This window comes from Sorex fumeus, unplaced genomic scaffold (genome assembly GCF_029834395.1).
Source record: "Sorex fumeus unplaced genomic scaffold, SorFum_2.1 ptg000014l, whole genome shotgun sequence".
Lineage (NCBI taxonomy): Eukaryota > Metazoa > Chordata > Mammalia > Eulipotyphla > Soricidae > Sorex > Sorex fumeus.
In genome coordinates, this window is record NW_026606071.1 from 33,036,140 (window position 1) to 33,063,363 (window position 27,224).

Here is a 27,224-nt window from a genome sequence, read left to right on the forward strand (position 1 = left end):
CTTTTCCTTGACTTTTTTTTAGTTCAGTTTGTATTGCTCTCAGGACAAAATGTTGAATCACAGCATACTGAAAATAAAGGGGAAAACTGCCTTCATAAAAACTGTTAGCGATATGGTACAAAAACCAAAGGGGAAACGAGAAAGATCAAAATGAAAAAAGAAGGAAGAAGAAAAGTCAGAGAGCATAATAAATAGGAGCAAGGAAGAGGAAAAGGGAAAAGGTGATAGGAAATGAAGCACATGAACTTAGAGAAACAAGCACCTATTCCATTGAGGACTCCTGTCTTATTTGCCTACCCTTAAATGAGTATCTTAATAGAAGTATTCTTTCAAATATTCTTTAAACACTGAAGAGCATGAAGCTCACTTCCCTCCCAGCAAGCTATGGGCTCAATAAATCTGAATCTGCTCAATACTAAGATGATTCCTTCCAGGAAAGGAACAGGACTCAATCTTTACATCAAATGACCATTGCCTCCTTAGTTTCATATTAAGGGAGTAGCTGAAAAAGATGAATTAAGCTTTAAGTTAAAAATACAGGTTACACCCCCTGCCCCCCAAGACAAGGTAATGACTCCCTCTGAAATGACTAAAGGAGAGAGGGAAGACTTGCTAAGTTAATACTTTCTGAACTTTGTAGAGTTTGGCTTATAGAACATACACACAAAGCTGAAGAGATGCTTAAAGAGCTGCATAAAAAAATGTACCCTTGAAGGGAAGAATAAAAAGCAAATATTTTCTTCAAATAAATTCACACAGTGTATGGGACGAGGATGACAGCACAACCAGTATGGTGTTTCCCTTGCTTGCAGTCTATTTGAGTTCAATACCCAGAACTCTATAAGGTCTCTGAGCCCACAGGAGTGATCCTTGAATGCAGAGCCAAAGTTTTTCTGGACACTGATGGATGTAGCCAGAAATAAACATAAATAAATTCACACAATAAGGACTCCATCCAGATGTAGTTTGTACCAATCTTAATTGTCTTATATTTGTCTACTTATTCCTCCACCCTAGGCTGTGATGTTTTTAGAAGTAGGTACTCTGTCTTTTTACTTCAAATACATAGCCCAGTTCTGGACCACAAACTATGAAGGCTGATGAAATTTATTAGACTTCATTGCTCTGGTATGTCAGGGAGAGATTTTGAGTTAGAAAATACTTTTGAAATTCCAGCTCTGCTTCTTCCTAAAAATAACTCAGGCATTGCCTCCCTTACCTGCAAATTAGAAATGATACACCTACATTGCAAGGTTATAAATACTGTAACAGATGTGCTCATCAGGTGTCTGCCTGGATCCTGTCATCTTAGACACTCACCAGCATTAACTCTGTCGAAGAGCTCCCAAAACAAAATGGTGCGAAGACTTCACCTATATGGAGCTAAAACCCTATCACTGTGCATCATTACTCCAGCTATAAGATTTCTGTATCCCACATGAATGTACCTCTTTATTAATAAATCTGGAAACTTCATATATTAGTTAGGTAACCAAGGTAACATATTATCAAGTTTATTGTTTAATTTTCTGTTTCGTTATACTTATCAGAGGAATGTAGTGATGTGGCACTGATCTGTTTCAATGATCAACTTTCTCTATTCTTTGACTACCAAATTCCTGGTTAAAATCTACAAGCACACTTTGGGCAGATGGTAGAATGCAGAGCACATGGCTAACATCATATACTAAAGAAAGCATATGAATAAAACATCCTGTAAAAATAGCTGGGTCTCCTCTATTCTGTTGCTTACTTGGCTCTGCAAAACTCCTTGAAAGGCTAAATACTGGGAAGGGTACCTCAAAAACAAAAGTATAATCTTATATAAGTCTAATCTTATATAATCTTAAAAGTATAAAAGTATAATCTTTACCATTTTGACTTAATAGCTCACCAAAACTTATTAAACTCCCACTAGGTAGATATCAAATAAGATTTTCAGGAATTCTGAACCATTAATGGTAATAGCTAAGCAAAGATGCTTCCAGAGAATGATGGATACACAAAGAGGCTGCCAGATCCATTATCTAGGTTTCATATCAACCAAATCACACACTTGTTCACACCTCTTGTCCCCTTAGTTTTATTCATCTTTCCAAAAGAACAGTGATTCTCAATGGAAGTGATTTTACTGTCCTCAAATTTTGGCAATTATTCCCCAACCGAAGTACACGTGACAATGTCCAGAGGCATATTTTGTTGTCACACTGGAGGAGAGTAGTATTGGTCTTTATGTGGCAAAGCTCAAGTATGTGCTTACACCCTATAATACACAATGCAACAAATAATTGTGTGAACCTAATGAGTAATTTTGAGTTTGAGAAACCCAGGGCTGTAATAAACCTCAGGTGGATAGAGTGATAGGTGGACTTGTCCTATAATGACGCACCCATATTTCTGCTCCTTCTCTACAGGACTCAGAGACTGAAACTTAGCAGGATACTCCAAATAACTCTGTTCAAGTCTCCTAGAATCTGTTTTATACTGAAAATATTTGGGACAGCTATCAAAGCTTTCTTCAAAACCTGACTGTGCTCTGAATCCCACCAGTCGATTTGTCTGAGTCCAGAAAATTCAACCCTTCCAGTGAAACAGGAAAGCCTGAATCAAATATCCAGGCTTCCTGGCATTTCTTAGCTACTTTTTCAAAAAAGAAACCACATAGTAAGTACCATCATGATAGCTAAGGACCTCTCCTCTAAGATGTTGAAGTAGATTCTGCCTCCATGACATTTAGGGGTTCTATTTTGGAGAGAACATCAATAAAGGAAACACTTTGAATTTTAGATATTAAATTTAGCATACTGGGGAACTAGGCCCAGAGTAGTTTTTGTGTCTTCTCAGACATGTCTGCCACAGTTCCACTTGGTAAATGTCACATCATAGTTAATGGTCTTTGCATTTCCTGTGAGTGGGAAAGAATACCTGCGTAGGTGGTACCCATAATGCCACGGTACATTCTGTCTGAATTCCTACCAGGAAAAACACATATGGCAAATGCTTATACTTTTTTCCCTTTAAAAGAGTAAAAGTTTTCTAATTTTCCTTTTCCCACAGAACTATTATTATGTAAGAATGCCATAACATTCAAAAATATGTAAGATGTACTCTAGAACCAACACAGATACAAGTTCCTAACAACATTCATACAAGTTCCTAACAACATACAAGTTCCTAACAACATTCACTACTTTCAATTGTTATTAACCTCAAAAAGATGCAATGGTGACATTGAGGTCCTTCGGTGTCTTTGTGTATTCCTCTTTGCTGACTACCCCTAAGTGGAAGTCACTCATAGAAAAACTTCAATGCTTCTTTTTTGTGTATGTTTTTCATTCTGACCTTCATTTCTTCAAGGCCATCAATATTTCAGACATAACCTTTACTTGCCCATGATCAAAATATTTTTCTCTGCTAAGTGGCCCACTTACTAATAATCTTCATTAGTTATGATATTTAGACATACCTTAATATGTTTCCCTGTCTTTGAACATTTTATGTTCTTGGAGGAACTATATATGCTCATACATATACATGTATGTATACATATGCATATATACATATATACATGTGTCTATATAAGATAATACATTTTTAAAATATTACAAATACACTATGGTGGTCAACTGAGGACATGGATTAGTGGGTGGAGATGTGAGAAATGTGTGGTGTGAAAACTACCTGGGAAGAGGTAGCATCACTGTGTTTTACAGATGACACTATACAGGTCTACTTAGTCCTGGCATAAGCAGAATAATTTGGCAACATTTGAAGGGGATTCATAATCTTTACATCACAACCAGTAGAAAAACTATCTTACCTGTTCCTCTAAACTATGTAGGTGTCTATATCTATTTCTCTCTTTCCTCAAGTTCTGAGGCTAGAGCGATAGCACAGCGGTAGGGCGCTTGCTTTACAAGCGGCCAACATGGCCGACCCGAGTTCGATTCCTCCGTCCCTCTCGAAGAGCCCAGCAAGCTACCAAGAGTATCTCGCCCGCACGGTAGAGCCTGGCAAGCCAACCATGATGTATTTGATATGCCAAACACAGTAACAACAAGTCTCATGATGGAGACGTTACTGGGCCCGCTTGAGCAAATCGATGAACAACCGGAGAACCGTGACCATGACCTCAAGTTCTGAGATGAGTTTTCTATACGACATATCAAATATGCTTCTCCCAGTCTAGTAACCACCCCCCCATCATTATAAAATGGTGCCTGTGTTACTATTTACCATTTATCTAATGTTTGAGGCACTGTGAGATTACAACTGTTATTCATTAAATTCACTATGTAATTTGCTTAGTTACTTGTCTTTGTTTCTTGTAGGATAACACTGTTCTGTCCTACCTCAGGTAGTTTAGGTTTATCGGGTCACACCCATCCCAGTGCTCCTGAGTCACTCCCATTCTTTTGTTTATTTGTAACTACTTCTTCATGCTCTCTTCCCCAAACAGTCAATCAGCTTATTCCTCTAACCAGATTCTGTTAATTTGTAAGGTCAGATCTTTCTAGGACACTGAACTTATAAGATAACGTTGCCTTTCTCCCCTCCTTCTGTCTTTTGAATAGTTTACTTTAAGGCAATGTTCTTTTGTATAGACACAAGAAGACAATTAATATTATGCTTTTGTAACTTGGGATTCAATTGGATTCGAATATTATTCATTCCTGGGCATCTGCTTTCTTAACTTAAGCCTCACTTACCCTCACTTCCTAGTGTCTCCAAAAGTAGAGTCCAGATGAGGGACTGGATGGAACCAGGGCAAGCGGTAAGCTATGTGCTACCCTGCCATCGAAATGGGCCTGGCCAAAGTGCCACGATACTTAACTATAAGTTGAGAGCATGGCCCTGGACAAATGCTGTCATGACCCAAAAGTCACGACGAGATGAGGACCCTGCTAAGGAAAGGACAGACTAATCTGGTCTGAGCACTGTAGTCTGAGATTGGGATGACCCCAGGAGAGCAATTATATAAGCTTAATGTATCTCTTACTCTGTCCATATAAAATGATTAATATTTTGAATGCTTATGTTTATTGGACAAAGAGAGAAGAAACACACCCATGGGATTCCACCCTTGGGTGGGTGGTCCTGCTGAAACAGAATCTGCCCTAGAAGCCGCATCCCCTGAGGGGAAGAACTTTAACCCTATTGATTGTGACCACACCTATGTGTAAACCCAGCCCCTCAAGGCTGTGAGGATTTAATAAGACTGTAAGAGTAGGCTAGGGGGAAGATTGGGATCAAGTTCAAGAGACAGAGCCAGGAAAGAGGGGTTCCAGATTGGGGCCCGGGAGAGAAAGAGAGAGAGAAAGAGACAGAAGTGAACGGGAATGAGAATGGAATAAACGGCATCTGATCAATCAACTGGCCTGGCCCTTGTTTCCTCCCCTGTCTGCCACAAGGCCCAGGCTGCCCCAGCTGGGGGAGCGGCCCCGGCCCACCCCAAATGCAAGGGGCTAGGAGAAGAGTCATCGGGGACCCCCGACCACCCCTTGGAATTTTTACAGTTTCTCTCTCCCACTAGATTATATGTTTATATAAGGATCAGAATATGCCTTATTCATCTCTATCTCTTGAGTAGCTTGCACAGTTTCCATCAATTGGCAAACATTCAATACATTACAACTCAATGAGTGAACAGTTTTGCATACCTGTTAGTTATATCTTTCCACTTAGGTTTGTGATGAATTAAATATTGCTATTCCTTCTTATCTGCATATAACTGGATATTTCTCGAATTAATGCAATATGAAACTTACATATATACATATGTATATATTGAAATGTATATATGTATATATATATACACCTTGCCTCGTTGCTAAGTCAAATATATGTAAGCTATGTGCTACAATGCACATATATATATTCATATATATATATGTATATATATATCCATCCTGCCTCATCGCTAAGTCAAATAACGTCACCTACTTGTTCTACTTCTATTCCTCTAGTTATAAATCTGTTTTCTAGTTCATCCATATCTTCAATAGTAACAAAAGCTATGGCTCTTTAAAATCATCCATGGATTAAATCTGATTAGCTGCAGGAATGCTGCATCATTCCTTTCTGTAATGACTCTGTGAGCTCTAGGAGATGATCTTTGCCATTCACCAACTGTGTGAGCAACGGCACCGCAGGGACTCCCACTGTTCTGATGTATTCTCAGAAGCAGTGCAGGGAAGAAGGACCACAAGGGTAAGTAAGGCCTGTGATATTGAATCATTCATTGTGCGAATGAGCACAATGACCACAAAATGTGATTCTTTCTTTTTTTTTTTCCCTCTGACTGCTAGTTAGAGTTGTTGCTGAGTATAACATTAGATTTTTTTTTTTAAGATACCTCATCCTGGTGCCTTAAAGCTAATGCCCAGAGAAGTATGAATTTAATAACAGAAATGACTGCCAATACAAAATCACATCAAAACATTTGAAACTGACCAGCAAGCAGAAAGGCAAAGCAATCCTGTCTCTCAAAAGAGCATTGCAGTAAAATAAACATGGTGGGTCTCTTTTGATAAATCCAAAGATGACATTGTCTTCTCATTTATAAAATAGAAATGAAAGTTTTGTTTCTTAAGGAGGCTGTGCTGGCAAATTTTCCTTCATCAGAGGGAAGCAATTTAGTGGAATGGTAGTTGGTAACCATGGCCCAATTTTCATTGTGCAGCATAAAAGTTAATGGCACATTGGGAAATATTATTAATGTATTTTTATCATTGTACATAATTTTCTAAATTAGCCTTCAATTACTTAGTAGTTTAGAGAAAATATTGAATATAAAGAAATACACAACTTGAGCTAGACAAATTACCTGGGTGTAAAAATAACTGAGAGAAGCAAACATGGTTATCTTTCAAGAGGCAAGCTGAAGATGGTAATATAAACATGAACTCTGATCCTAACACCAAAACCAATTCAGTTGACCCATTTTAGGCCATACCATGATTTTTTTTAATTTATTTTTTAATAGTGAGGCACCATGAGGTACAGTTGTAGACTTACACATTTTTGTGCTTGGGTTTCGATTATACAATGATCAAACACCCATCCCTCCACCAGTGCGCATTCCCCACCACCTCGGATCCCAGCATCCCCTCCCCCCAGCCCCTATCCCACCCTGCCTCTGTGGCAGGGCATTTCCCTCTCTCTCTTTTTGAGTGCCATGGTCGGCAAAAGAGGCATTGAATGTGTGAATGGCAATCATGCTTGAATACCATGATTTTGAATTTCTAATATTACACAGAAAGCATTTTTGGTGGGGGAAGTTAAATATTTATCATATTATTTATAATGATAGCTTCTCATTATCAACTATTTTATTCATTGTTACTTAGTCCTTCATAGAAAGAGACAACGTAAAGAATAAAGCTTAGGTGGAGGTGTTATCCAATTTTTAAATAACAGACATTCTCTTCTAATATTTTATTCATGAAATATCTCAAAAACAACCTTTTCTAAAAGACTTAACTTGATTACCCCAATATAAAGCACTGATTTTACTTTAAATATGGAGTGTTTCCTAATTCAGTATTCTTTTACTCTCTTCATGGATATCATCTCCTATTTTACTATTGATTCAATATTTTCTCTCTCTGCTAGTGCCAAGGTGTAGCATATACCTCACTCAGTTCCTACAGAAAGACACACAAACTGGGAGTTGAGAAAATTCCAATCATAGTTCTTGTGTTCCATCCCAATGTGGCCCTTACCACTTTCATCATCCCTCACTTATATTCTAGGCAGACTAGTCATTTCTCTAAATGATCAAGGCTGTCTCTACCCCAGGACCACTTGCTGTCTCTCTTCTTGGAACATTCTCTTCTAGCTATCACATGCAGGTCTCCGCCTGCTCTTGATGATATCTATCTTAATGCCATTTTCTAATAGAAATCTTTTCTCCCCACCCGATAAAGTTCTTACTTTTCAACATCTACCTTTTACTTTTCTTTATTTTTCTTTCAAGCACACTTATTACCATTATTTATGCTGATTTTTTATTTGCACACTTGTTGCTTCATTTTTTACTTTCTCTACAGTACCAGCATCAAAAGAATAAAGAATTCCGCATATTCACTCTATCTCTATGGTATCTGGCACATAGACATTTCTCAGACATTAGTTGTTGAATAAGTGAATGAATGAATGACTGCTAGGATGTTTTTGATAAGCCTAATTAACTTATTAAAACAACAAAATCAATATTATTGTTTGCATCCCAAGTTGCTTCCCATGATAACTACTGATCTATTCATACCATATGGTAAACAACTTTAAATTGCTATCCTTAAATTTATTCCCATATTATTTGATCAAAGCAACAATAATGAAGTAGAAAGAGAAATGGTACAATGTGCCAAGGATTTAAACTAAAAGTCTGAAACCAAAGTTATCTGATGACAGATAAATACAATCTTTTTCTTGAGAGACCCCCCCAAAAAACCATCTCTACCAGAATGACCACAAGTTTGCTTCAGAGTCCAATAACAGTTTAGTTCTATAGACATATCACTCCTGGGATCTTTCTTTTGATTTAGAGTCCCAGGATGGAAAATTGAGATTGGTATCTGCTATATCTGGACAACAAATATAAATGTTATTCTTGAAGAAGATATTACCCCAGACATTGTCCTACATCTTATTCTTGGAACTAAAAATTAGGGCAACCTATCAGAAATCATTTGGAGTGTTATAATTTTTAAGGGAAACAAAGGAAGACTGCCTTCCCCACCTAGTTGAAAATAATAGTTTGAGTAATTCATCCAAAATTGATTATGCTTAATCCCACACAAATATTATCATTTCAATCTGTACCATGTTCATTTCAATCAAAATATTACATCTTTAGATATAAAAAATAAAACTGTATATCCTATATAGGACGCCTTCCTGAATACTTCATAAAGAAAATAAGATATGATTTATCAATAACAACAGAACATACCTTTCTTTAAATAGTTTAGCATCAATTCCTTTCCTTCGAAGCAAATCTTGTGGCCCATAGGGGGTATCTTTGCACTTCGAGTCTGTGTCACAGAGAAGGGTTTGTAGGAACGGGAAAAAGCCAGTGCTAGGAAGATTTCGAGGTGCAAGGTAACCTGAAATTAAAACAAGAACAACATCACTATGATGTTTACCTGGGAAGAAAAAAAAGTATGGTACCTCTGTTTTTCCAAATTACCTTCTAGATTATGTCTTATCTGTTGAGAGATATGAAAATGTCTTTTGCACTGTGAATTTCTTTTTCTGAGATTAATTAGAAGGAAATAACTGAAAGACTATTTGCTAGAGTGTTTTGGAAAAACGTGATAAAATGTGCAACCATGAATCATTAACTACATATAAAATTCTTATAATTTTGTCATTCATTTAAAAGAGTAAATAAAAGATCATGGATATGGCTCAATGCAAATCACATGCCTTGTATGCATAAAACATAGGTTTGATCCCCAAGCATCACAACTAATTAAAAAAATAATAAAAGTATGTCAGAAAACACTAAGTCCAGAATACTCATAATCTTAATGTATATACGTATACATATTTAAGAATGAACAGTCACGGTCCTCCCGTTTTTCATCGATTTGCTAGAGCAGGCTCAGTAATGTCTCCATTGGAGACTTTGTTGTTACTGTGTGTGGCATACTGAATATGTCACGGGGAGCTTGCCAGACCCTGCCCTGCGGGTGAGATACTCTGGGTAGCTTGCCGGGCTCTCCGAGAGGGGCGGAGGAATCGAACTCGGGTCGGCCATGTTGGCTGCGTGCAAGGCAAACGCCCTACAGCTGTGCTATGGCTCCAGCACTCCCATTTAAGAATATGGAGGGAATTTTTAATGGGCTAAATTTCATCCGAGTTTTATTTGCATTCATTTGTCTATTGTCCCCTACAATGTACAAATCATTTTCTCTGTGGTCAAAATACTATAAATGCAGTCAATCTTTCAGATACAAGAAAACAGTTTAGTGTACACAAATTTTAATAAGTAAAAAGTAAAGGCCCTCCCGTTGATCATCGATTTGCTCGAGCAGGCCCAGTAACGTCTCCATTGGAGACTTTGTTGTTACTGTGTCTGGCATATCGAATATGTCACGGGGAGCTTGCCAGGCTCTGCTGTGGGGGCGAGATACTCTCGGTAGCTTGCAGGGCTCTCCGAGAGGGGTGGAGGAATCGAACTCGGGTCGGCCATGTTGGTTGCGTGCAAGGCAAATGCCCTACTGCTGTGCTATCGATAAAATAGCTAAATAAATTCTAATATGGGCACATGTTCCCTATTTTATTTTTTTAATTATTTTATTTATTTATTTATTTATTTGCTTTTTGGGTCACACCTGGCGATGCACAGGGATCACTCCTGGCTCATGCACTCAGGAATTACTCTTGGCGGTGCTCGGGGGACCATATGGGATGCTGGGAATCGAACCTGGGTCGGCCTCGTTCAAGACAAACGCCCTACCCACTGTGCTAGTGCTCCAGCCCCACATATTCCTTATTTGCAGCACTTATATTGCTGCAAATTCATATAAAGATTTCCCCTAATACTGAATTCACAGGGCTGGAGTGATAACACAGCAGGTAGGGCATTTGCCTTGCATGTGGCCAAGCTGGGTTTGATTCCTCCTCTCCTCTCGGAGAGCCCAGCAAACTACGGAGAGTATCCTGCCGGAAAAGCAGAGCCTGGCAAGCTCCCTATGGCATATTCGATAAACCAAAAATAGTAACAACAAGTCTCACAATGGAAAAATTACTGGTGCCTGCAAATCGATTAACAATGGGAGGACAGTGCTACAGTGCTACTGAAATCATAGAAAACAAAACTATAATAGTAAGACTTATTCCAATTTTGTTTTAACATTTTCTTTATAAAATATGATGATAGTATACACATGGGTCAAGACAAAAGGCAAGCTGTGAAATATAAATAGTGTAGCAATTAACTTATATATTAAATTACTTGATTTCTGCCTTGGGCAGGCAATATAAAGACAATGCATTTTTCAAGAATGTTCAGGTCTAAAATTCTCTAGTGTAATTCTAAACTGAAGACTAAAAGAAACACATTATAGAAAAATGATGAAGTTTCCAAGAATGTAGGTTTAGAAACCATATGTATAATTCTAAACCTAATACTAAAAACCAACACATTAACTACTTAATAAATCTGTTAAAAAGAGTGCTGGTAAAGGTCTGTTTTCATTATGAAAGGAAAAAGGAAAAGTACAAAATGAAAATAGCTAGAGAAACATGGATAAATCCATACCAAGATTTTGACAAATAGAATAGTTCATAGACGATGAGTATAATTTAATACTTATCTGCATTTTTTAAAAAGTAGGCATGATAGGAATGGTTAATAAAAGAGTTGGCCCCCAAAAAAGAGAATATCAACAAAAAAGGGAGATATTAGATTATCCTATCCTGTTTACTCTGAAGATGTAGGAAGGAGTCAAAAGCCAAAGAAAGCGGGCTAACATCTAAAGCTAGAAAAGTCAAGAAAACAGTCTCCAAGGTCTCCCTCCAGAGATCTATAGCAGTGCTAATACCTTCACTTTTAACCCACTGTGACAACTTTTGACCTCCAGAATGGCAAAATACTCACTTGGTGATGTTTTTAACTAATTATTTGCAGCAGACATAAGAAACATACATAAAACACCAGTGAAGAAATGAGCCCCACCATAAACAATGGCAATGCCATGACAGGTGGCAAAAATGAAAAAATCCCGCTAGGCCTTGGTTTCAGTTCTTGGAAATTAAACAGTTTCCATTTCCAAAACAGTTTCCATTTCCCCGAAATCAAACAATGATGTAACTAGCCAACCTGACCTGGAACAGTTTCAGGGCCTAGCAAGTGGCTCAAACAATGGGTAACTAGCTAACCTGACCTCATCTGAAACTTCCTTGGGCCCAGCAAGTGGGCCCAGTCAATCACCTTGTGCCAGAAATTGTCTTTTGTTAACTGCAAAGAATGAATAGCTTTTGTAGCAATATGCTATATAATACACTCTGAGATTAAAGTCAGGGTCCTTGTCTTAGAAGCTGCTGTGTAGGTGTGGACTTGTACCCTAGCTCGAGCTAGCAATAAAATTCCTTGCTTTTGCATCACGAGAGTGGTCCCTCTTCCTTATTCTGAGACCTGGTAATACTTCTGGTTTAACACCGGCATGAATTAAAGTCTTGAGAATCCTCAAGAAACCAGGAAGTCATTAAATTCCCCAGGATATTTACTATTACCTTCTGAGCAACTTCTCTTTCCAGCACCAAAAACAGGTAACATCTTTCCCAATAGTGAACCACGTGACATTTGCAACGAACCTTCAATATTTTTATTGTAGTGTAATTCCCCCTCCTCCTCCCTCTACCTCCCCTTCCAAAAGATTAGCAATCAAATTGCTGGTTTTGTTTTTCATTTCATCCCTCTGTAAAGTTCTAGAACAATGAACTGCACAGAGCGAGAAATTTGTTATTTTGCAGTGAAATGTCATCATTAATAGTAAACCACCCACTTAAACAGATTCCAGCTATAGCTGCTCACTTAGGGAGTATATGGCTCTGTGCAGCATATTCTCACTCTGTCTTAAACACATGTGATAGGTTGTTTGAATGAAAAGTGCATGGAAAGGCAACAGAAGCTGATTGATATTTATCAAGGCTGAACCAATTGTGCTAAAAACTGTGTCAGTCAAGAGAAGCCATACTATTAAGAAGAGAAGAAAAGACAGGGGGTGAGGAATATTTTGGGAAGAAATAGCAAATTATATTCAATTTTATTTCTAGCATTGATGGCATTAATTACTTTTGTAAAACATTAGAAAGGAAGTTGACAGAACTTGATTCCATCATATTTTTTTATGTGATTAGCTACAGTACTTCCTATTCTAAAGGGGGGAAAATCATTACAGGATTTCTTTAAATTTTCTTTGAAAACAAAAATGAGCTTTGCATAGCTTTGTCTTCTTGATGACTGATACTTAAACTCTACAATGGGTCTATACAAATAAGGGACTGTTTTAGATACGTACAATTTTCATTTAATTCATGTCATGCAGAGCATGAACAGCCTACATTATTTATTCACCATCATCTTTTGATCAAGTACATTAAAGAATCCTGTTGCAATAATACCAACTGAGTTTTATTAAATGTCTAGTATGTTTCATTTTCTTTGCTAGCCATGTAACATGACTTATACATACTTCTTTGAAAGTCACATTTTCTCATCCATATCAACTTTTATGAATATCAAAATCTTTTAGAATAATAGAACATTATATAGAATTAAATTTTATTGTAACTATATAAAAATGGATTTTTCAGTTTCTTCCCAATCCACTTATATGTGCAAGAAAGTAACTCCTCAGATTAAAGGTAGAATCAAACTATTGCATGTTTTAAAGAGCTACTAATTCTAAGTTAAACTTCTTTTATCTTTTTTTGTGCTTCAGTTTTGTTCTTAGGTCCCATCTAATGGTGTTAGGGCTTTCTCCTGCCTCTGTACTCAAGGTCACTTTTGGCAGGGCTCTGGGGACCAAATGGGGTTCCCGGAATTGAACTCTGGAAGGCTCCATGAAAAGCAAGCACCTATCTACTCTCAGTATATATTATAAGGTAAAGGCCCTCCCGTTGATCGTCGATTTGCTCGAGCGGGCCCAGTAACGTCTCCATTGGAGACTTTGTTGTTACTGTGTCTGGCATATCGAATACTCTCGGTAGCTTGCCGGGCTCTCCGAGAGGGGCGGAGGAATCGAACTCGGGTCGGCCATGTTGGCTGCTTGTAAGGCAAACGCCCTACCCGCTGTGCTATCGCTCCATACTAAGAAAATATATTCTATCTATATATTCCAGCCCCAAATATATTCTATCTTGAAGGTGTTTCTGCAGGTTTCAAAAGTAGCTTTTATTTACAGATACAGATAAAATCAAAGGAGTTTAGTTTAAGAGTCTAAAGCATCTTGCAATGCCCAGATTAACATAAATGTATACAGAGAACTCCACTGTCACTGTCACTGTCACTGTTCTCCCGTTGTTCATCGATTTGCTCTAGCGGGCCCAGGTACATCTCCATTGTGACAATCGTTACTGTGTTTGGCATATTGAATATGTCACGGGTAGCTTGCCAGGCTCTGCCGTGCTGGCGAGATACTCTCGGTAGCTTGCTGGGCTCTCCAAACCAAGACAATTTGGAAAATTTATACATAATCTTCCAAAAGTCATTCTCTGCTTTTTCCTCTTTAGAGAAGCTCATGTTCTCTCTGAACATACATATCTCTCTCTTTCTCTCCCCACACATTTCTCTAAATGTCTTCCAACAAAAACTGTTTGTGTGTGTATGTATCTATATATATGTATGTTGTGTGTATATATAAATATATAGGTATATATATTTATATATATTCCCAAGATGCTAAAATCCAGGAGGGGAAATGAAAACATTTTTCTATCTTTTTTATGACTTTGGATTGTCAGGCATGCAAAGTGAAAGCTAATTACTGGTTGTTCCTATTCCCAGAGAACAAATTTACAGATATAAGCAAGTGAGGAAGGTTATAACATTTGTAGGTGAAATGGTCTTCAATAAAGTGTTTGAAAGATGATGTCCTGAGTATGAGTGTTTCAAATGCCTGAACCGCAACACCACACTCTTATCTATCTACCTGATAAAAGCTATTGAAGAACTATTGAAGAATTAGCAATTTCTTAGGGGCAAACTGGAACTAGAAATCAGTTGGTGCTCTAGGCAAAAGCTTACAGATTGGAAAAGGTTATTTTCAAAAGGTATTTTCAACACACTCATATATTTTATTGCCCAGTAATTAAATAAAGAGAGTCCATTGTTATTTTAGGGAGTTGAATAAAATTGGGAAGAGAGAGGGCAAGGATAGAGAAGAATGGATAGGCTTACTATTCTATATATACATATAACAAACATTACATTTCACACATTAAATGTATGCAGTTAACTATATGTCATTTGTTCTTCAATAAAGCAACTGAAAATAATTCATAAGAAACATCTCATTCTTAATACTAGTAAAATCAAATTTTCATTAAAAAAAACCCCAGTTAGCTAAATATTTAACTAAATCAAACTAATTGTTTATTGTTTTAAAAATGAAACTGTCGATATAAAAAGATCCAGTTTAAAAATGGTAAGAACTTGGGCTGGAGTGATAGCACAGCAGGTAGGGTGTTTGCCTTGCAAGTGGCCAACCCGGGTTCGATTCCCAGCATCCCATATGGTCCCCTGAGCACTTCCAGGAGTAATTCCTGAGTGCATGAGCCAGAAGTAACCTCTGAGCATCACCGGGTATGACCCAAAAATGAAAACAAAACAAAAACATAAAAATGGTAAAAACTTTCAGCATCAATATTGCAAACCACAGTGCCCAAAAGGAGAGAGAGAAAGAGGATGAAAGTGGGAGAGAGAGAGAGAGAGAGAGAGAGAGAGAGAGAGAGAGAGAGAGAGAGAGAGAGAAGAAAAGCACCTGCCATAAAAGTAGGCAGGAGGTCGGAAATGTACACTGGAGGAGGAATGGGTGTTGGAATACCCATGCATGACTGAAATATAAACATGAACAGCTTTGTAAGAGTCTAGGGGCTGGAGAGATAGCACAGCGGGTAAGGCATTTGCCTTGCACACGGCCGACCCCGGTTCGATTCCCAGCATCCCATAAGGTCCCCTGAGCACCGCCAGGAGTAACTCCTGAGTGCAGAGCCAGTAGTAACCCCCGTGCATCGCCAGGTGTGACCCAAAAAGAAAAAAAAAAGAGTCTATCTCACAGTGATTCAATTAAAAAAGTTTAAAAATAAAGTGCAACCTGAGAAAACTGAAAAATAAATAAATAAATACAAATGGTAAGGAAGTAAAAAGCTTTGTCAACAATTGTGAAGTTGACCTAGACGAGTCTATTTGCCTAAAATGGAATTGAGTTGGACTTTTCTTTCTGCATAAACTCATTATTCAGCATACTGTTTGCATAAATGAACATAAAGACACATTTTTCCTAGTGCTGTCCCTTGACCAGAGCCCTCAGCATTATCTGGGAGCTTATTAGAACTGACCATTTCAGATCCCATCCTTGATCTAAGATTTAAGAACTCTGTGGGGAGAATCAGTCCTCTTTATTTTAACAAGCCCTCCAGGAAATTCGGCTGCACACTCAAGTTTGAGAACAACTGTGTTAGATGCCATACTTTTTTCACTAAGTGTCTAAACAGTTTAAGCTTTGGGCTATGTGTGCTGTGGGTTTGCCATCAAAAGACCACTGAGATCCAAATAACAGAATTTGGAGGAGTTTTTCCAGACACCAATTGGCGGCTGTCCCACTAGGAAGAACAGCAGCCTTGGGCTGGTGGCTTAGCCCTATTTCAGCCTAGCCCACATCCTGGTGCCCTGAGTATTTTGCACATGGAAGTTTACGGAAGCCAGAAAGAATAGCAGTTATCCAAGCGTACATCCTGACCCAAGCCACAACTCAGTCTGGCTTAATTACTCGAACCCTTTCCTGAAAACAGGCACTGCAAGTTCCTTTGTTCTGGGAACAGGGCACAGGAAATTCCCATTCCTCTTTGTGTTAATTCCCCCCCCCTTGGGGGGTTTTATGTTAATTTCCATATTTTAGCATTCCCCACTAGCTTTAGCCCCAGAATCAAGTCTTTGATTCTTCTTCCCCTGACTACCTGGAGCTCCTGTTAATGTGACAGTGACACGAACAGCTTCACTGCTTTTTTATTCTCTTGTATGTAAGTTGTCAAACAATTCAGAGCACAAGGCCCTATTATCAATCCAGTTATTACCATCAGGAGGGGCCTTGTGATGGTGATCAAAGTAGTTAACCATGGGGACCAGGAAAAGAATTGCTGGAACCATCCCAATTACTCAACTCAGCCATTGAGCAGGAAAGCAACAGTAGACCACACACTTATCAATGAGACTGTTTATATTCCAGTAGGTCATTGTTTTTAAAAACAAACAAACTATTGTTTTGAGGCCACACCTGGCAAAACTCAGAGGTTACTCCTGGCTCTGTCTCAGGAATCATGCCTGGCAGGCTCAGGGGGACAATCTGGGGTTAGCAGGGATCTAACCCAGGTCAGCCAGGTACAAACCAAACGCCCTACCCACTGTACTATGGCTCTGACCCAATCCCCCCATTCTTATCCTCTGTTCTCATCTCAACTACACAATATCTCTTTTCCTCTCTTGCTCAATCTTTTGATCTTTTATTTCTTCAATTCACATCTATTACTGAGCTTCCAACTCTCCCCCACCCCCTTTTCTTCCTGCTACTTCCTTCTCCCATCTAACCTTCACTCTTATCCACAGAACCAAAAATATATCTTCTACCCAGTACTGTTGTCTCTTGCTCCTTTTCCATTTTCACCACCACCGAGGGATTTTCTTACCCACTTTTATAATTAATTCATGTGCATTGTTGCTCATTGGCACGATCTAAAGAAGTGTTATTTTCCATTTTTTTAATTGTATTATGGGAGAAATGTCACAGTCTTTTCAATAATGAAGCTACTTCCATTTGACATCATTAGACTCAAGAAACATTCTCTAGGCTGCTTTGGTGACATTTGTTGATATTTTAGTAATGTAGAATTAGACTGCATTTCCAGTGTTCCATTGTGTGTGTGTACGTGTGTATTCTTTTTTCTTTTTTTCCCAAAGGCAGGTCAAAACCCAACTTAGGTGGCATTTTGTTGTTGTTGTTTGTTTCCAGGAAAAAAGAATTTGGTCTTTACCTCAGTGATAAAAAGGATACAGGTTAGAAGGAAAATTCTGACTTTTGTAAAATATGGGATTACTCACGGAACACTATATTTTTCTTAACTTTTGGGAAACAGGGGTCACATGGGCAAAACAAGCAAAACTAAAGGCAAAAGGTAAAACTCTCCCTGTGAAACAGCAGAGCAAGAATGCATCAGAATGGCAAGAGCACAAAATGGGATCACAAACACCCTTTCCAAAAAAAAAAAATCAAAGAACTAGAAATTAATAAATAAAATATGGGGAGGGAAATAAATGTCAGAAATCTCTTTGTCATAAGTGAATAAAGGCCTTTTTCACTCTTCTCTAAGTTTTTGAGCAAATTTTGTTCTCAATTTTTAGAAATACAATAAAATAGATCTTTAAAGACATCATGATAAATCCTGTAAACATGATCTTTTGAATTATTGCATATTGCATCAAGGTTCCATAGGATGATTCCTGCTCTCCTTCATATGTACTTTCCATTTGGATGGTCAAGCTATTCCTCAGGGGGAGGTGTTCTTTACCTATCACCTGGTAAAAATCAAAATTGACCAGCTCTTCCTGATTCTAACTCCTCTAAGAAGGGATTTCAGGATTCTGTCGCCTCAAGGAAACTTTGCCTGAGGTTAAAAATTAATATGACATTGAATCTTCAGCTAGGTGCTAGTTCAATCAAACTTTGGGTTTTGAGAGACCAAAGAATAAATCATTTGCATGAAAAAGAAAATACTTTTGTAGTTCTTAGCACAGTACTTGACACATTCCCAGCAGTTGTTAACTATTGTTACAAGTGAATTGGTGAAGGACTAAACCCCTAAGGGTCATAGAAAGTCTCATGATTTAGAATTTTAACATAATATCAATATTGACTTTTAATATTTGAAGGACAAAGTTTAAATTTTATCCCAATATTGTGGTCAATTCAAAGGGTAAAAATATAAAGGAAGTTCAGTAGAGAGCAAGTACTACTGTATTCTATTCATGTATCATATAAAAACAGATAGATTGATGTTGATTAATAAAACCAGTAAGAGCTATTGTTATACCCTCATTATGGCTCTGGTTCCTCTGAAAATCTAACTAATAAGCATTGACATTTATGCTATTACCCACTGAATTTATTACCCAGAAAGTAAAATTTATCCATCATCTATTCAATAAATGTTTACTGAACAGATAATGTGTGCCTGACACTGCTTAGTAAGGGTGGCTTTCTTATTTAATTTTTTTTTCAATTTAAAAGGAACAAATAACTGGTTTATCTGTGTGTGTGTGTGTGTGTGTATGTGTGTGTGTGTGTGTGTGTGTGTATGTGTGTGTTTGAGAGAAAGAGAAAGTGCATCTTGTTTTAGAGGTCACATATTTTCATTAAAATGCATACAGAATTCATTTATTTTCTGAACTGCCAGAAATCCTATAAAAACACCACATGCTTGAAAACAAATAGTAAAAAAATGTCTAAGAAAATCTTGATTTGGGGATAGGAATTAAACAATCCTCATTTCACACAAGACCAAAGTCATTCCCGTAGGACAGAGAGTAAATGTACTTATTTTAAGAGAACCTCTAAGAGATAAAACAATTACTCAGGTTTAAATGATAGATAAAATACCACAGTTGTATTTAGAACCACTGAAATATGACCATTATGGAAGCTATGTTTCATCTAGCTAGGTCTCGCTCTATGTTGGAGTGAATACCCAGAATTTGAAAAGCAGGTACCATTTCAGGTTTTGCTGCTGATTCACTGAACCACTAGAAGTAAACCAACCTCTCTTTGTCTCTCTTCCCACATCAACTCAATTGAGGAAAATGGGCTGTGCCTCTTCTCAGGGCACAGGGAAGATCCATTAGATAAAGCTTGTGTAAGTTAGTAGGAACATGGACGAGGAGGGGTGCAAAGCGCTCTGTCAGGCTGCTGTTGCATCATTTCTCTTATTTATTCTACACTGGCTTGGGTTCTGCTCTTCTACCTCATCTCCCATCTCTGTGCCATGAGCCAATGAATGGCTGGGTGTATATTATTGCATGATATGTTTCTCTCCCTAGTAATTCTTAATATGTACCTGTATCAACTGGTGCAAACTTCAATTACTGTGTGCTCAGTGGGTGTGGTACGAATGACACATTCTTCCTAATTCTCCCCAGGGAAGTCTTGTTTTACAAGTCAGGTGCTTTTTTTTTTCCCCAAGTTCAAATCCAATGGCAAAAGGGCAGCCTGTTTCTGACAATGAGGGCAGAGAGAAAAAACTACTCAAAAATTTGGCATCTGACTAATGGCAAGTACCACAGAGATCAAGACAGTCAACAGTTTTGGAAATGTGGAAAAAAAGTGTCCCTATAGTGATAATTTTGGGACTGTGACTATAATTTACAGATGTATAAGGTGGGGAAAGTTTGCCCACCTCCTAATTGATTTATATCCTTAGTTTATTCTAGTATTACTTTGAAGATAAGAGGATGAGGCAGTTTGAACCCGGGACCTTGGGATCATTTTTGATGTTTTTCTTTTCGATCTGACACTGTATGCTTGAATTGATGGCCAGCCCACATGGGGTTCCATAATCCCACTTTACTGAGTTTACAGACCAGAATGTGAATCCCTTTTTTCCCCTGAAGATTAAGGAGATTCTGCTAGGTGATGAATGCCAAAGGCCTTAGTCTGATCTTTTTAATTGGTAAATAAAATGATAGGATACAAAGCTAGGAGGCACAGCAGTAATGCATACTTACAGATAAACAAGTCTCCACGTGGACTAAATCTGGAGAAGATTAAAAAATAAGCCTCTTACTAATACTATCCAAAATATTCCCACATGGCAAGATATGTTGAGTGCTTTAAGCTTGGACATGGGTTGGCAGGATCTGTTCATCTTGTTAGATGGCTCTCACAGTAGCCAAACATTACATTAAGAAACAGGTCCTTAAGTAACAAAGACTCACAATTGCATTCTAAAAAAAAATCTCCCTGCATCGGCATATGCTAGCAGAATCTTGCCAGCTGTTTTTATTTGCTTCTTAATACGAATCAAATTTAAAGGAGAAATGAATCTTAAGATTCTCATTTTATTTTAGAAAGTTCTCTCTCTCTCTATAAAACTAATTAGCTCCTAATTCCCCTTAGATGTGGCCAACCAGGAAAGTACCTTTTGACAGTTGGAGCAGGGTTGCTATGAAACTGAGTACACACTGTCATTACTGTGCTGACATATCAGAAAGATATCAAAAAGATCTGATGCTGGCATACTGTAAGCCAAGGTGCTGAGACATTTGAGACATTGCCCCTCACCCCCACCCCACCCCGACTTCCACCCCATAAACACACACACACACACACACACACACACACACACACACACACACACACACACAGAGCAATATTAGCATCTTGCAAAGAGAGGACGGTGCTCTGGAGGTGTGGGTACTTCTGCCCCCCCACACACACCTCCTCTTGCACTGCCTCATATATTCAGATTTGTAAGGGAAGCGCCGTGCTAATTGTTAACCACACCGCATATCACCCAAGTGTCTAGGGAGTTAACTCACAAAGCCTGCACTGGGAAAATGAACTGAGGAATTAATTCCTCTTCCATTAAGATAGTCTCCAAAGTGATATTGGGTTTGGGGGGCGGGGGAGAAGTTAGAAGGGGAGCATCAGGATTTCCATAAGCCAGACTCTAGGGCCAAATGAGTTTAGGAAACTAAATTCTATCTCCTGTTCTGGGAAAGCCAGAATATATTTGCATATTAAAAACTCAGAAGTTTTTCAGTTCAAAAAAAAAAAACTTGAATAACTTTGGTTAATTTCACATTTCCACATATGGGAGCACATATTTTTTTCATTTTTTTATTCTGTTTTTTAAAGGAGCCTCAAGTAATATTCTGGGAAGGACAATTTAATAAGGCATACTTGGGAAACCTTGAGTACCTTAACCTAGGAGCTGAAAAGGTATAGAAACCAGAAAAATATTTTTTCCCCAAGAAGGAACTGTTTGTACAAGGAAATAGCTTAGCTTCAAGTTTTAATGTGCTGAGACTTACTTGTAAAACTCACTAGTTTGACATATATATATATATATATATATATATATATATATAGTAACTCCTCAAGAACCTTGACCTTTATTTGTGGTTCACTATGATTGTGATTATTATTTGTGGGAATCCTTCAGTGAAACATGTCTAGGACATTGCTTGGGGAAGGAAATGTCATTCTAGATGGATTTGGGGAGGCTTATGAAGGTACACACTCTGTAATGGGAAAATACAAGGTAATGTGGAAATCAAAAGAACAGGAAATGAGGGCAAGAAGCAGTAAAGCCCACACAAGAACAAATGGCAAAGTTTTGTGAAGGGGCCGGATGAGTCAATGGGCTGGTATTTGCCTTGCCGGCAATTGGGCCAGGTTCCATTCCCAGCATCCTATATGGCCCCCCAAGCCCCACTAGGAGTGATCCCTAAGGGTGATTCTTGAGCATAGCCTTGTGTACTCTGAAAACAGAGCAACAAATTTTGTGTTCTAGGATTAGATGTTGACTATATATTTGAATCTGAGTGTATCAAGCAACAGAAAGAGCCAATGATTATTTACCTAATTCACAATGTTTTAAAATTAAAGAAGAATAAATAAATGCCATAGGAGTGGTTCGCTGTTTGTTTTCAGAAAGAATCTATCTTCAAAGTTCAAAGAGTTCATGTCAAAAGAACTGTCCACCCTTCCACATTATTGACCCATCTATTTTTTTTTGGGGGGGAGGGCAGGATACACACTGTAGTGCTCAGTGATTACTCTTGGCTCTGTGCCCAGGAACCATATGGAATTACACAGATTGAACCCAGGTTGGCTACATGCAAGGCAAGCATCCTATTTCTTGTACTATCTTTAGTACCACCCATTGAACAAATCTTTAAAGGTTGGAGCTAAAGATATTTGCTATTCAGAGGCAAAGATAGGGAGAAATAAAGGTGCTTTTCATTCTTTACTATTTAATGAAAGTGGAACACTGCTAAATTGGAGCACCATCATCATGGTATAGTACAAAAAATACCAAGCAATGTCACAACAGTGTGTGGGGAACAAAAGACAGTTAAGATAGAGAAGGAATCGGCATGATAATAATGTTGGAAAAGATCATTTTGAAGAGGAACTGAGAGTTGAAAGTAGGTAAAAGAATATACCTGATAACCTTTCATTACCTATATCGAAAATCATAAGGTCCAAAAGGTAAGAGAGAGAGAGAGAGAGAGAGAGAGAGAGAGAGAGAGAGAGAGAGAGAGAGGAAGAAGAAGAAAAGTGTCTACAATGGCGGGGTGGGAGGGGAGGGTGGGCAGGGTTGGGGCTGGAGGGAAACAGGAACAATTGGTGGTGGGAAAAACACACTGGCAAAGGGATGGGTGTTGGAATATTTTATGTGACTGAAATCCAGGCATGAACAACTTTGTAAATGTGCTTATTATTGTGATTCAATAAAAAGAATTTTTTAAAAAATATCAAGCAAAATAATGAAGAGTCAAGCAAAAAAAAATTGTTCCCTTCCATTTTCCCCCAAATTTCTGTCTTTCTGCTGACAGGCAAAGTTGTCAGTTGTCCAGAGCTACCTCTTCATAGAAATTTTAGGAATGACTTTAGTTAGCAAAGTATGAGACAGGAACAAGAGTTTAAAAGCATCTCTGTAATCCCAGTGTTATGAATGATTTATTATGCAACCACGACCCTCTATCTTGAGTCATTTCCTCATTTATTCAGGAAGAAATAAATCTGGATTGCCCATCCATCACAAGTATTACCAACAGATAAATCTCCTGTGAAAGGAGATTCACTTTGTTGACATATTAAGCACTTAATATAAAATGAAATGTATGTTTGGAAATGAAATCGTGATCTTAGTAACCCGCAAAGCACAATGATATGAAGAAAAGAATTTCAGTTATTATCCCGATAGTAATCGATTGCTAACAACCTTGCTTTTCTTTTCAGAAATCTGTCAGTTATTGCAGAGAATTTTGTATATTTTTCATGTAAAAATAAAAGGCAATGAAATACATTGTCAAGATCATTGTATAGGAAAAAAAAAAGATTCCATAAAGGAAGAAGCTTAGAAACATCTTTAATTGGACAGATGGTCTGTTCACTTGGGAAGAACAGGGTCTGGTTCTGCATCCCATCCCCAGTCATCTGTTTGTGTGAGATTTAGGTCTTTGGCATTCATATTCCGTCTGTTTACAAATGATACATGTGACAACCTGTCAGTGAAAAATGTATGTCATAACCTTTTCTTTCAAGTGCATCCACTGACAGGTAGCAGCCCCATCTTCTCATCAGACTCAACTTTCTCCTAAACCAAAGATTCTCTTACCAAGACCTCTGTCAATCAGAAAGACACAATATAAGTGACCTTTGGCTTACTCTGTAACCCACAACATAGCATTGGCCTTCTCCTACCCTTCATGTAGAACCACTTTTCATCAAAGCTAGGTCTCTTTAGAAGGAAAAAAAAAAAGCAGGACAGTTCCCCAGTGGCATGCTTCCTAGATTTCTAAATAAATACTAATGAAGCTATTAGTGTTCCCGTTTCTTCTTTTACAAAGATAAGTTTTTCTCTGGAAAAAAAAAGACTTCAGAAAAAAAATGTATATTAAAATAAAGAGATTCCTTTGTATAGCTTTCAGAAATGGCAAGAGTTTTAAAAAGTGTGACAACACCCAGTGCTGGAGATAAGAAAGAGCTGAAAACCCATACTTCATGGAGCAGGGAAGCAAATTAGTGAACCCCTGTGGAAAGCATTTGACCTCATGTGAGGTTTAAAGTATCCACAGTTGTGGGCATTTACCTTAGAGCCTCACGTACTTACTGTCAAAGAGACATGTAAGGGACTACCCAACACAGTATTACTCATAATAATATTGTTTAATGAATCTAAATGGTGATCAGAAGGTCAAAGATAGATCACAGTGTATCAGTATATGGTACATGTGACCAAAATGAAGAATAAAGCTGTGTAAACCAAAGGGTTAAACAAACTTTTTAGAACTGAACAAAACATAATATTTAGTCTAACAAGGACACTAGAGTGGTATACTGTTTATCTAGTTGTTTGTTCCAGTGCCAGGGATCAAACCCAGAGCCTCACACTTATTTATCACTGAATTACTTCTCCAGTCCTAACATCATAAAATCGATGATCAAAATATATAAATTACACATAAGTCATTGGGATATAACTTAAATGCTATTGTGACTACTGTGAACAAAACTGCATTACTCTATTGAAAAGTTGCAAAAAATGTAGATCTTAAAAGTTTCCAACACAATAAAGGAAGCATTCATATTTATATGAGGAGGCAAATAATAATTTTCTTTGGCATCATTGTGAAATATATACACATATTAAGTCATTTTGCTATGTGTATTAAACGAACACAACTTTATATATTAATCACATCACAACTAAACTAGGGCAACTCTTATAAACACACAGAATTAATAAAGCTTCCCTCAGAAAAAAGGGAAAAGCAGAAAGAAAGGGAAAAAAACTGTATTGTGGAAAATTTACACAGGGACCTCAAGGAGCTATTCGTGTTTGTTTTCCTTTAAGCAACAAACAGATCTCTAAACGTTCATAAAAATGTAACTGGTTTAGGGACAGGGAGTTAGCACAAGGGTTAACTCCAGCCTGGTTCAATCCCTAGTACCACGATGGTTCCCCTGAGCTCCAGCAGAAGTGATCCCTGACACCGAGCACAGAGGCCTGAGCACTACTGGGTATTTCTCTGGATAAACAGCAACAGTCACAAAAACGTTAGTAAGGGTTTGATGAACTTAGTGGATATATGAATCTGTCTTTGGCGGGGTGGGACACACCTGTCATTTCTCCAGGTCTACTCTCGGTGCTGGGCTCAGGAATCAAATATGTCATTTTTATGCTTGTCAATATGTTTGAAATATTTCACTCCGCTTTAATGACAATATATTGAAAGTGCATTAGCTTTCAGAAGATTTCAGTTACCAGAGAACTTTTAATCTGGGGCAACTGTACCTATAAACCAGCTTTCAAACCAAGCTCTCTGGTTATAAATTCTGTCCACTTAATGCAAATGTTTGCGTAACTCGTTAATCTAGGATTTTTTTTCTCTCACTGTCCTGTTTGCCCTGTTTATTATAATACGAGCTGTAATCTCTCTTTCTGAGAGAGACCTGGTTAGTTCAGAGCTCGTTAAATGTTTGACTCCAAACTGTTCATTATATATTACCTTCATTTTCTCTCCACTGGGCCTCATCTGCTATTGTGTTTACTCCATTACCTAGCTTAATTAAGTCCTTCAAGAGATTTTCTCATAATCCTCCAAACTTTCTGTTGTTGGCAAATATGTCCCATTTATTTGTACCACTGCTGAATTATTAATAAATAAATTATTAAATAGTTCCTAGCTTCTAAAAGCAATTGAGTGTTCAAACTCTATGCCATGTTCTCGTTTTATATATTTGCTCATCTCAACTATCCCAGGATCCGACCTTACTGACTAGTAACTTATGTCTCAGCGTGTTTCAAAAACCCTTTGTTCTGAGTCTTATGGGGAAGATCGCAATGAAGTGCCAAATACTGGATTTCCCAATTGCAAATATTTAGTTAATTCTTCCAAGTATTTTAGCAGGTTAGAAAGACAACTCTTAGTTCATTAAAATGACACCAAGTACGTTTCCAGGCATTTTTTTTTCCTGCTAAAGAAAAAATGTGCTTACTTCTAAATGTGAATTCCCAGATCCCTCTCTTCACATTTGAAAAACAGCTTAGCCATTAGCCAGGTGGCAGCTCTTTAAAGATATTCTCATAATTAATAATAAATGATACAGCTCTACTAGTGGGTCAGCTCCATCCTGCAGCTTCTGTAGACATTCTTTTGAAGGAAAAGCCCAAGAAAGCAAAGTCATTCTATTCCCCCAGAAATATTATAACTCTCCTACAACTGCCAGAGCCTAACTTAGGCTAGTGTTCTCCAATGTACTGGCATATTAGGGAGCACAGTGTTTGGCCTCTGTGTTGATTGTCCATTTGGGAGAATATTGACCTAAAGGACTGTGAAATATACCACAGGCGTGTTACCGTAAAATACTTATCATTCTTCCAATGTTGCCTCAAGTCCTTTCTAAACTTCAAAAATTCTGCTCCTGGCTTGTTCTTCAAGACCATGTTCTCCCTTGATTATGCACCTCACTTGCTTGTGTCTATATTCTTTGCCTGCCTATTTCTGCTCAGGAGAAGCCTGTGTTCTCTCTTGAAAATGTGCTTCTCTCTGGCTCTCACCTCACGTATTTCTAAGTAAGTTTCAATAAAAACTATCTTGCTTCCCCAAGATAAAATAGGTTCTACTGTTCATGCTGCTAAATTTGCCTTTTGTTATCTTTCCTTGGGTAGATGTCGTTTCATGTCTGTGACCCCAGCCGCTATGAAGT

General features: G+C 37.9%; 1 protein-coding gene across 1 annotated transcript in view; it reads right to left on the reverse strand.

Moving 5' to 3' along the window:
• The window catches only part of ABCA12 (ATP binding cassette subfamily A member 12), a 194,711-nt gene that overhangs the window by 123,160 nt on the left and 44,327 nt on the right, over positions 1-27,224 (reverse strand). Inside the window, exon 3 of the mRNA XM_056111825.1 lies at positions 8,957-9,110. Coding sequence (XP_055967800.1) covers positions 8,957-9,110 — 154 coding nt within the window. The remainder of the gene's footprint in view (positions 1-8,956; positions 9,111-27,224) is intronic.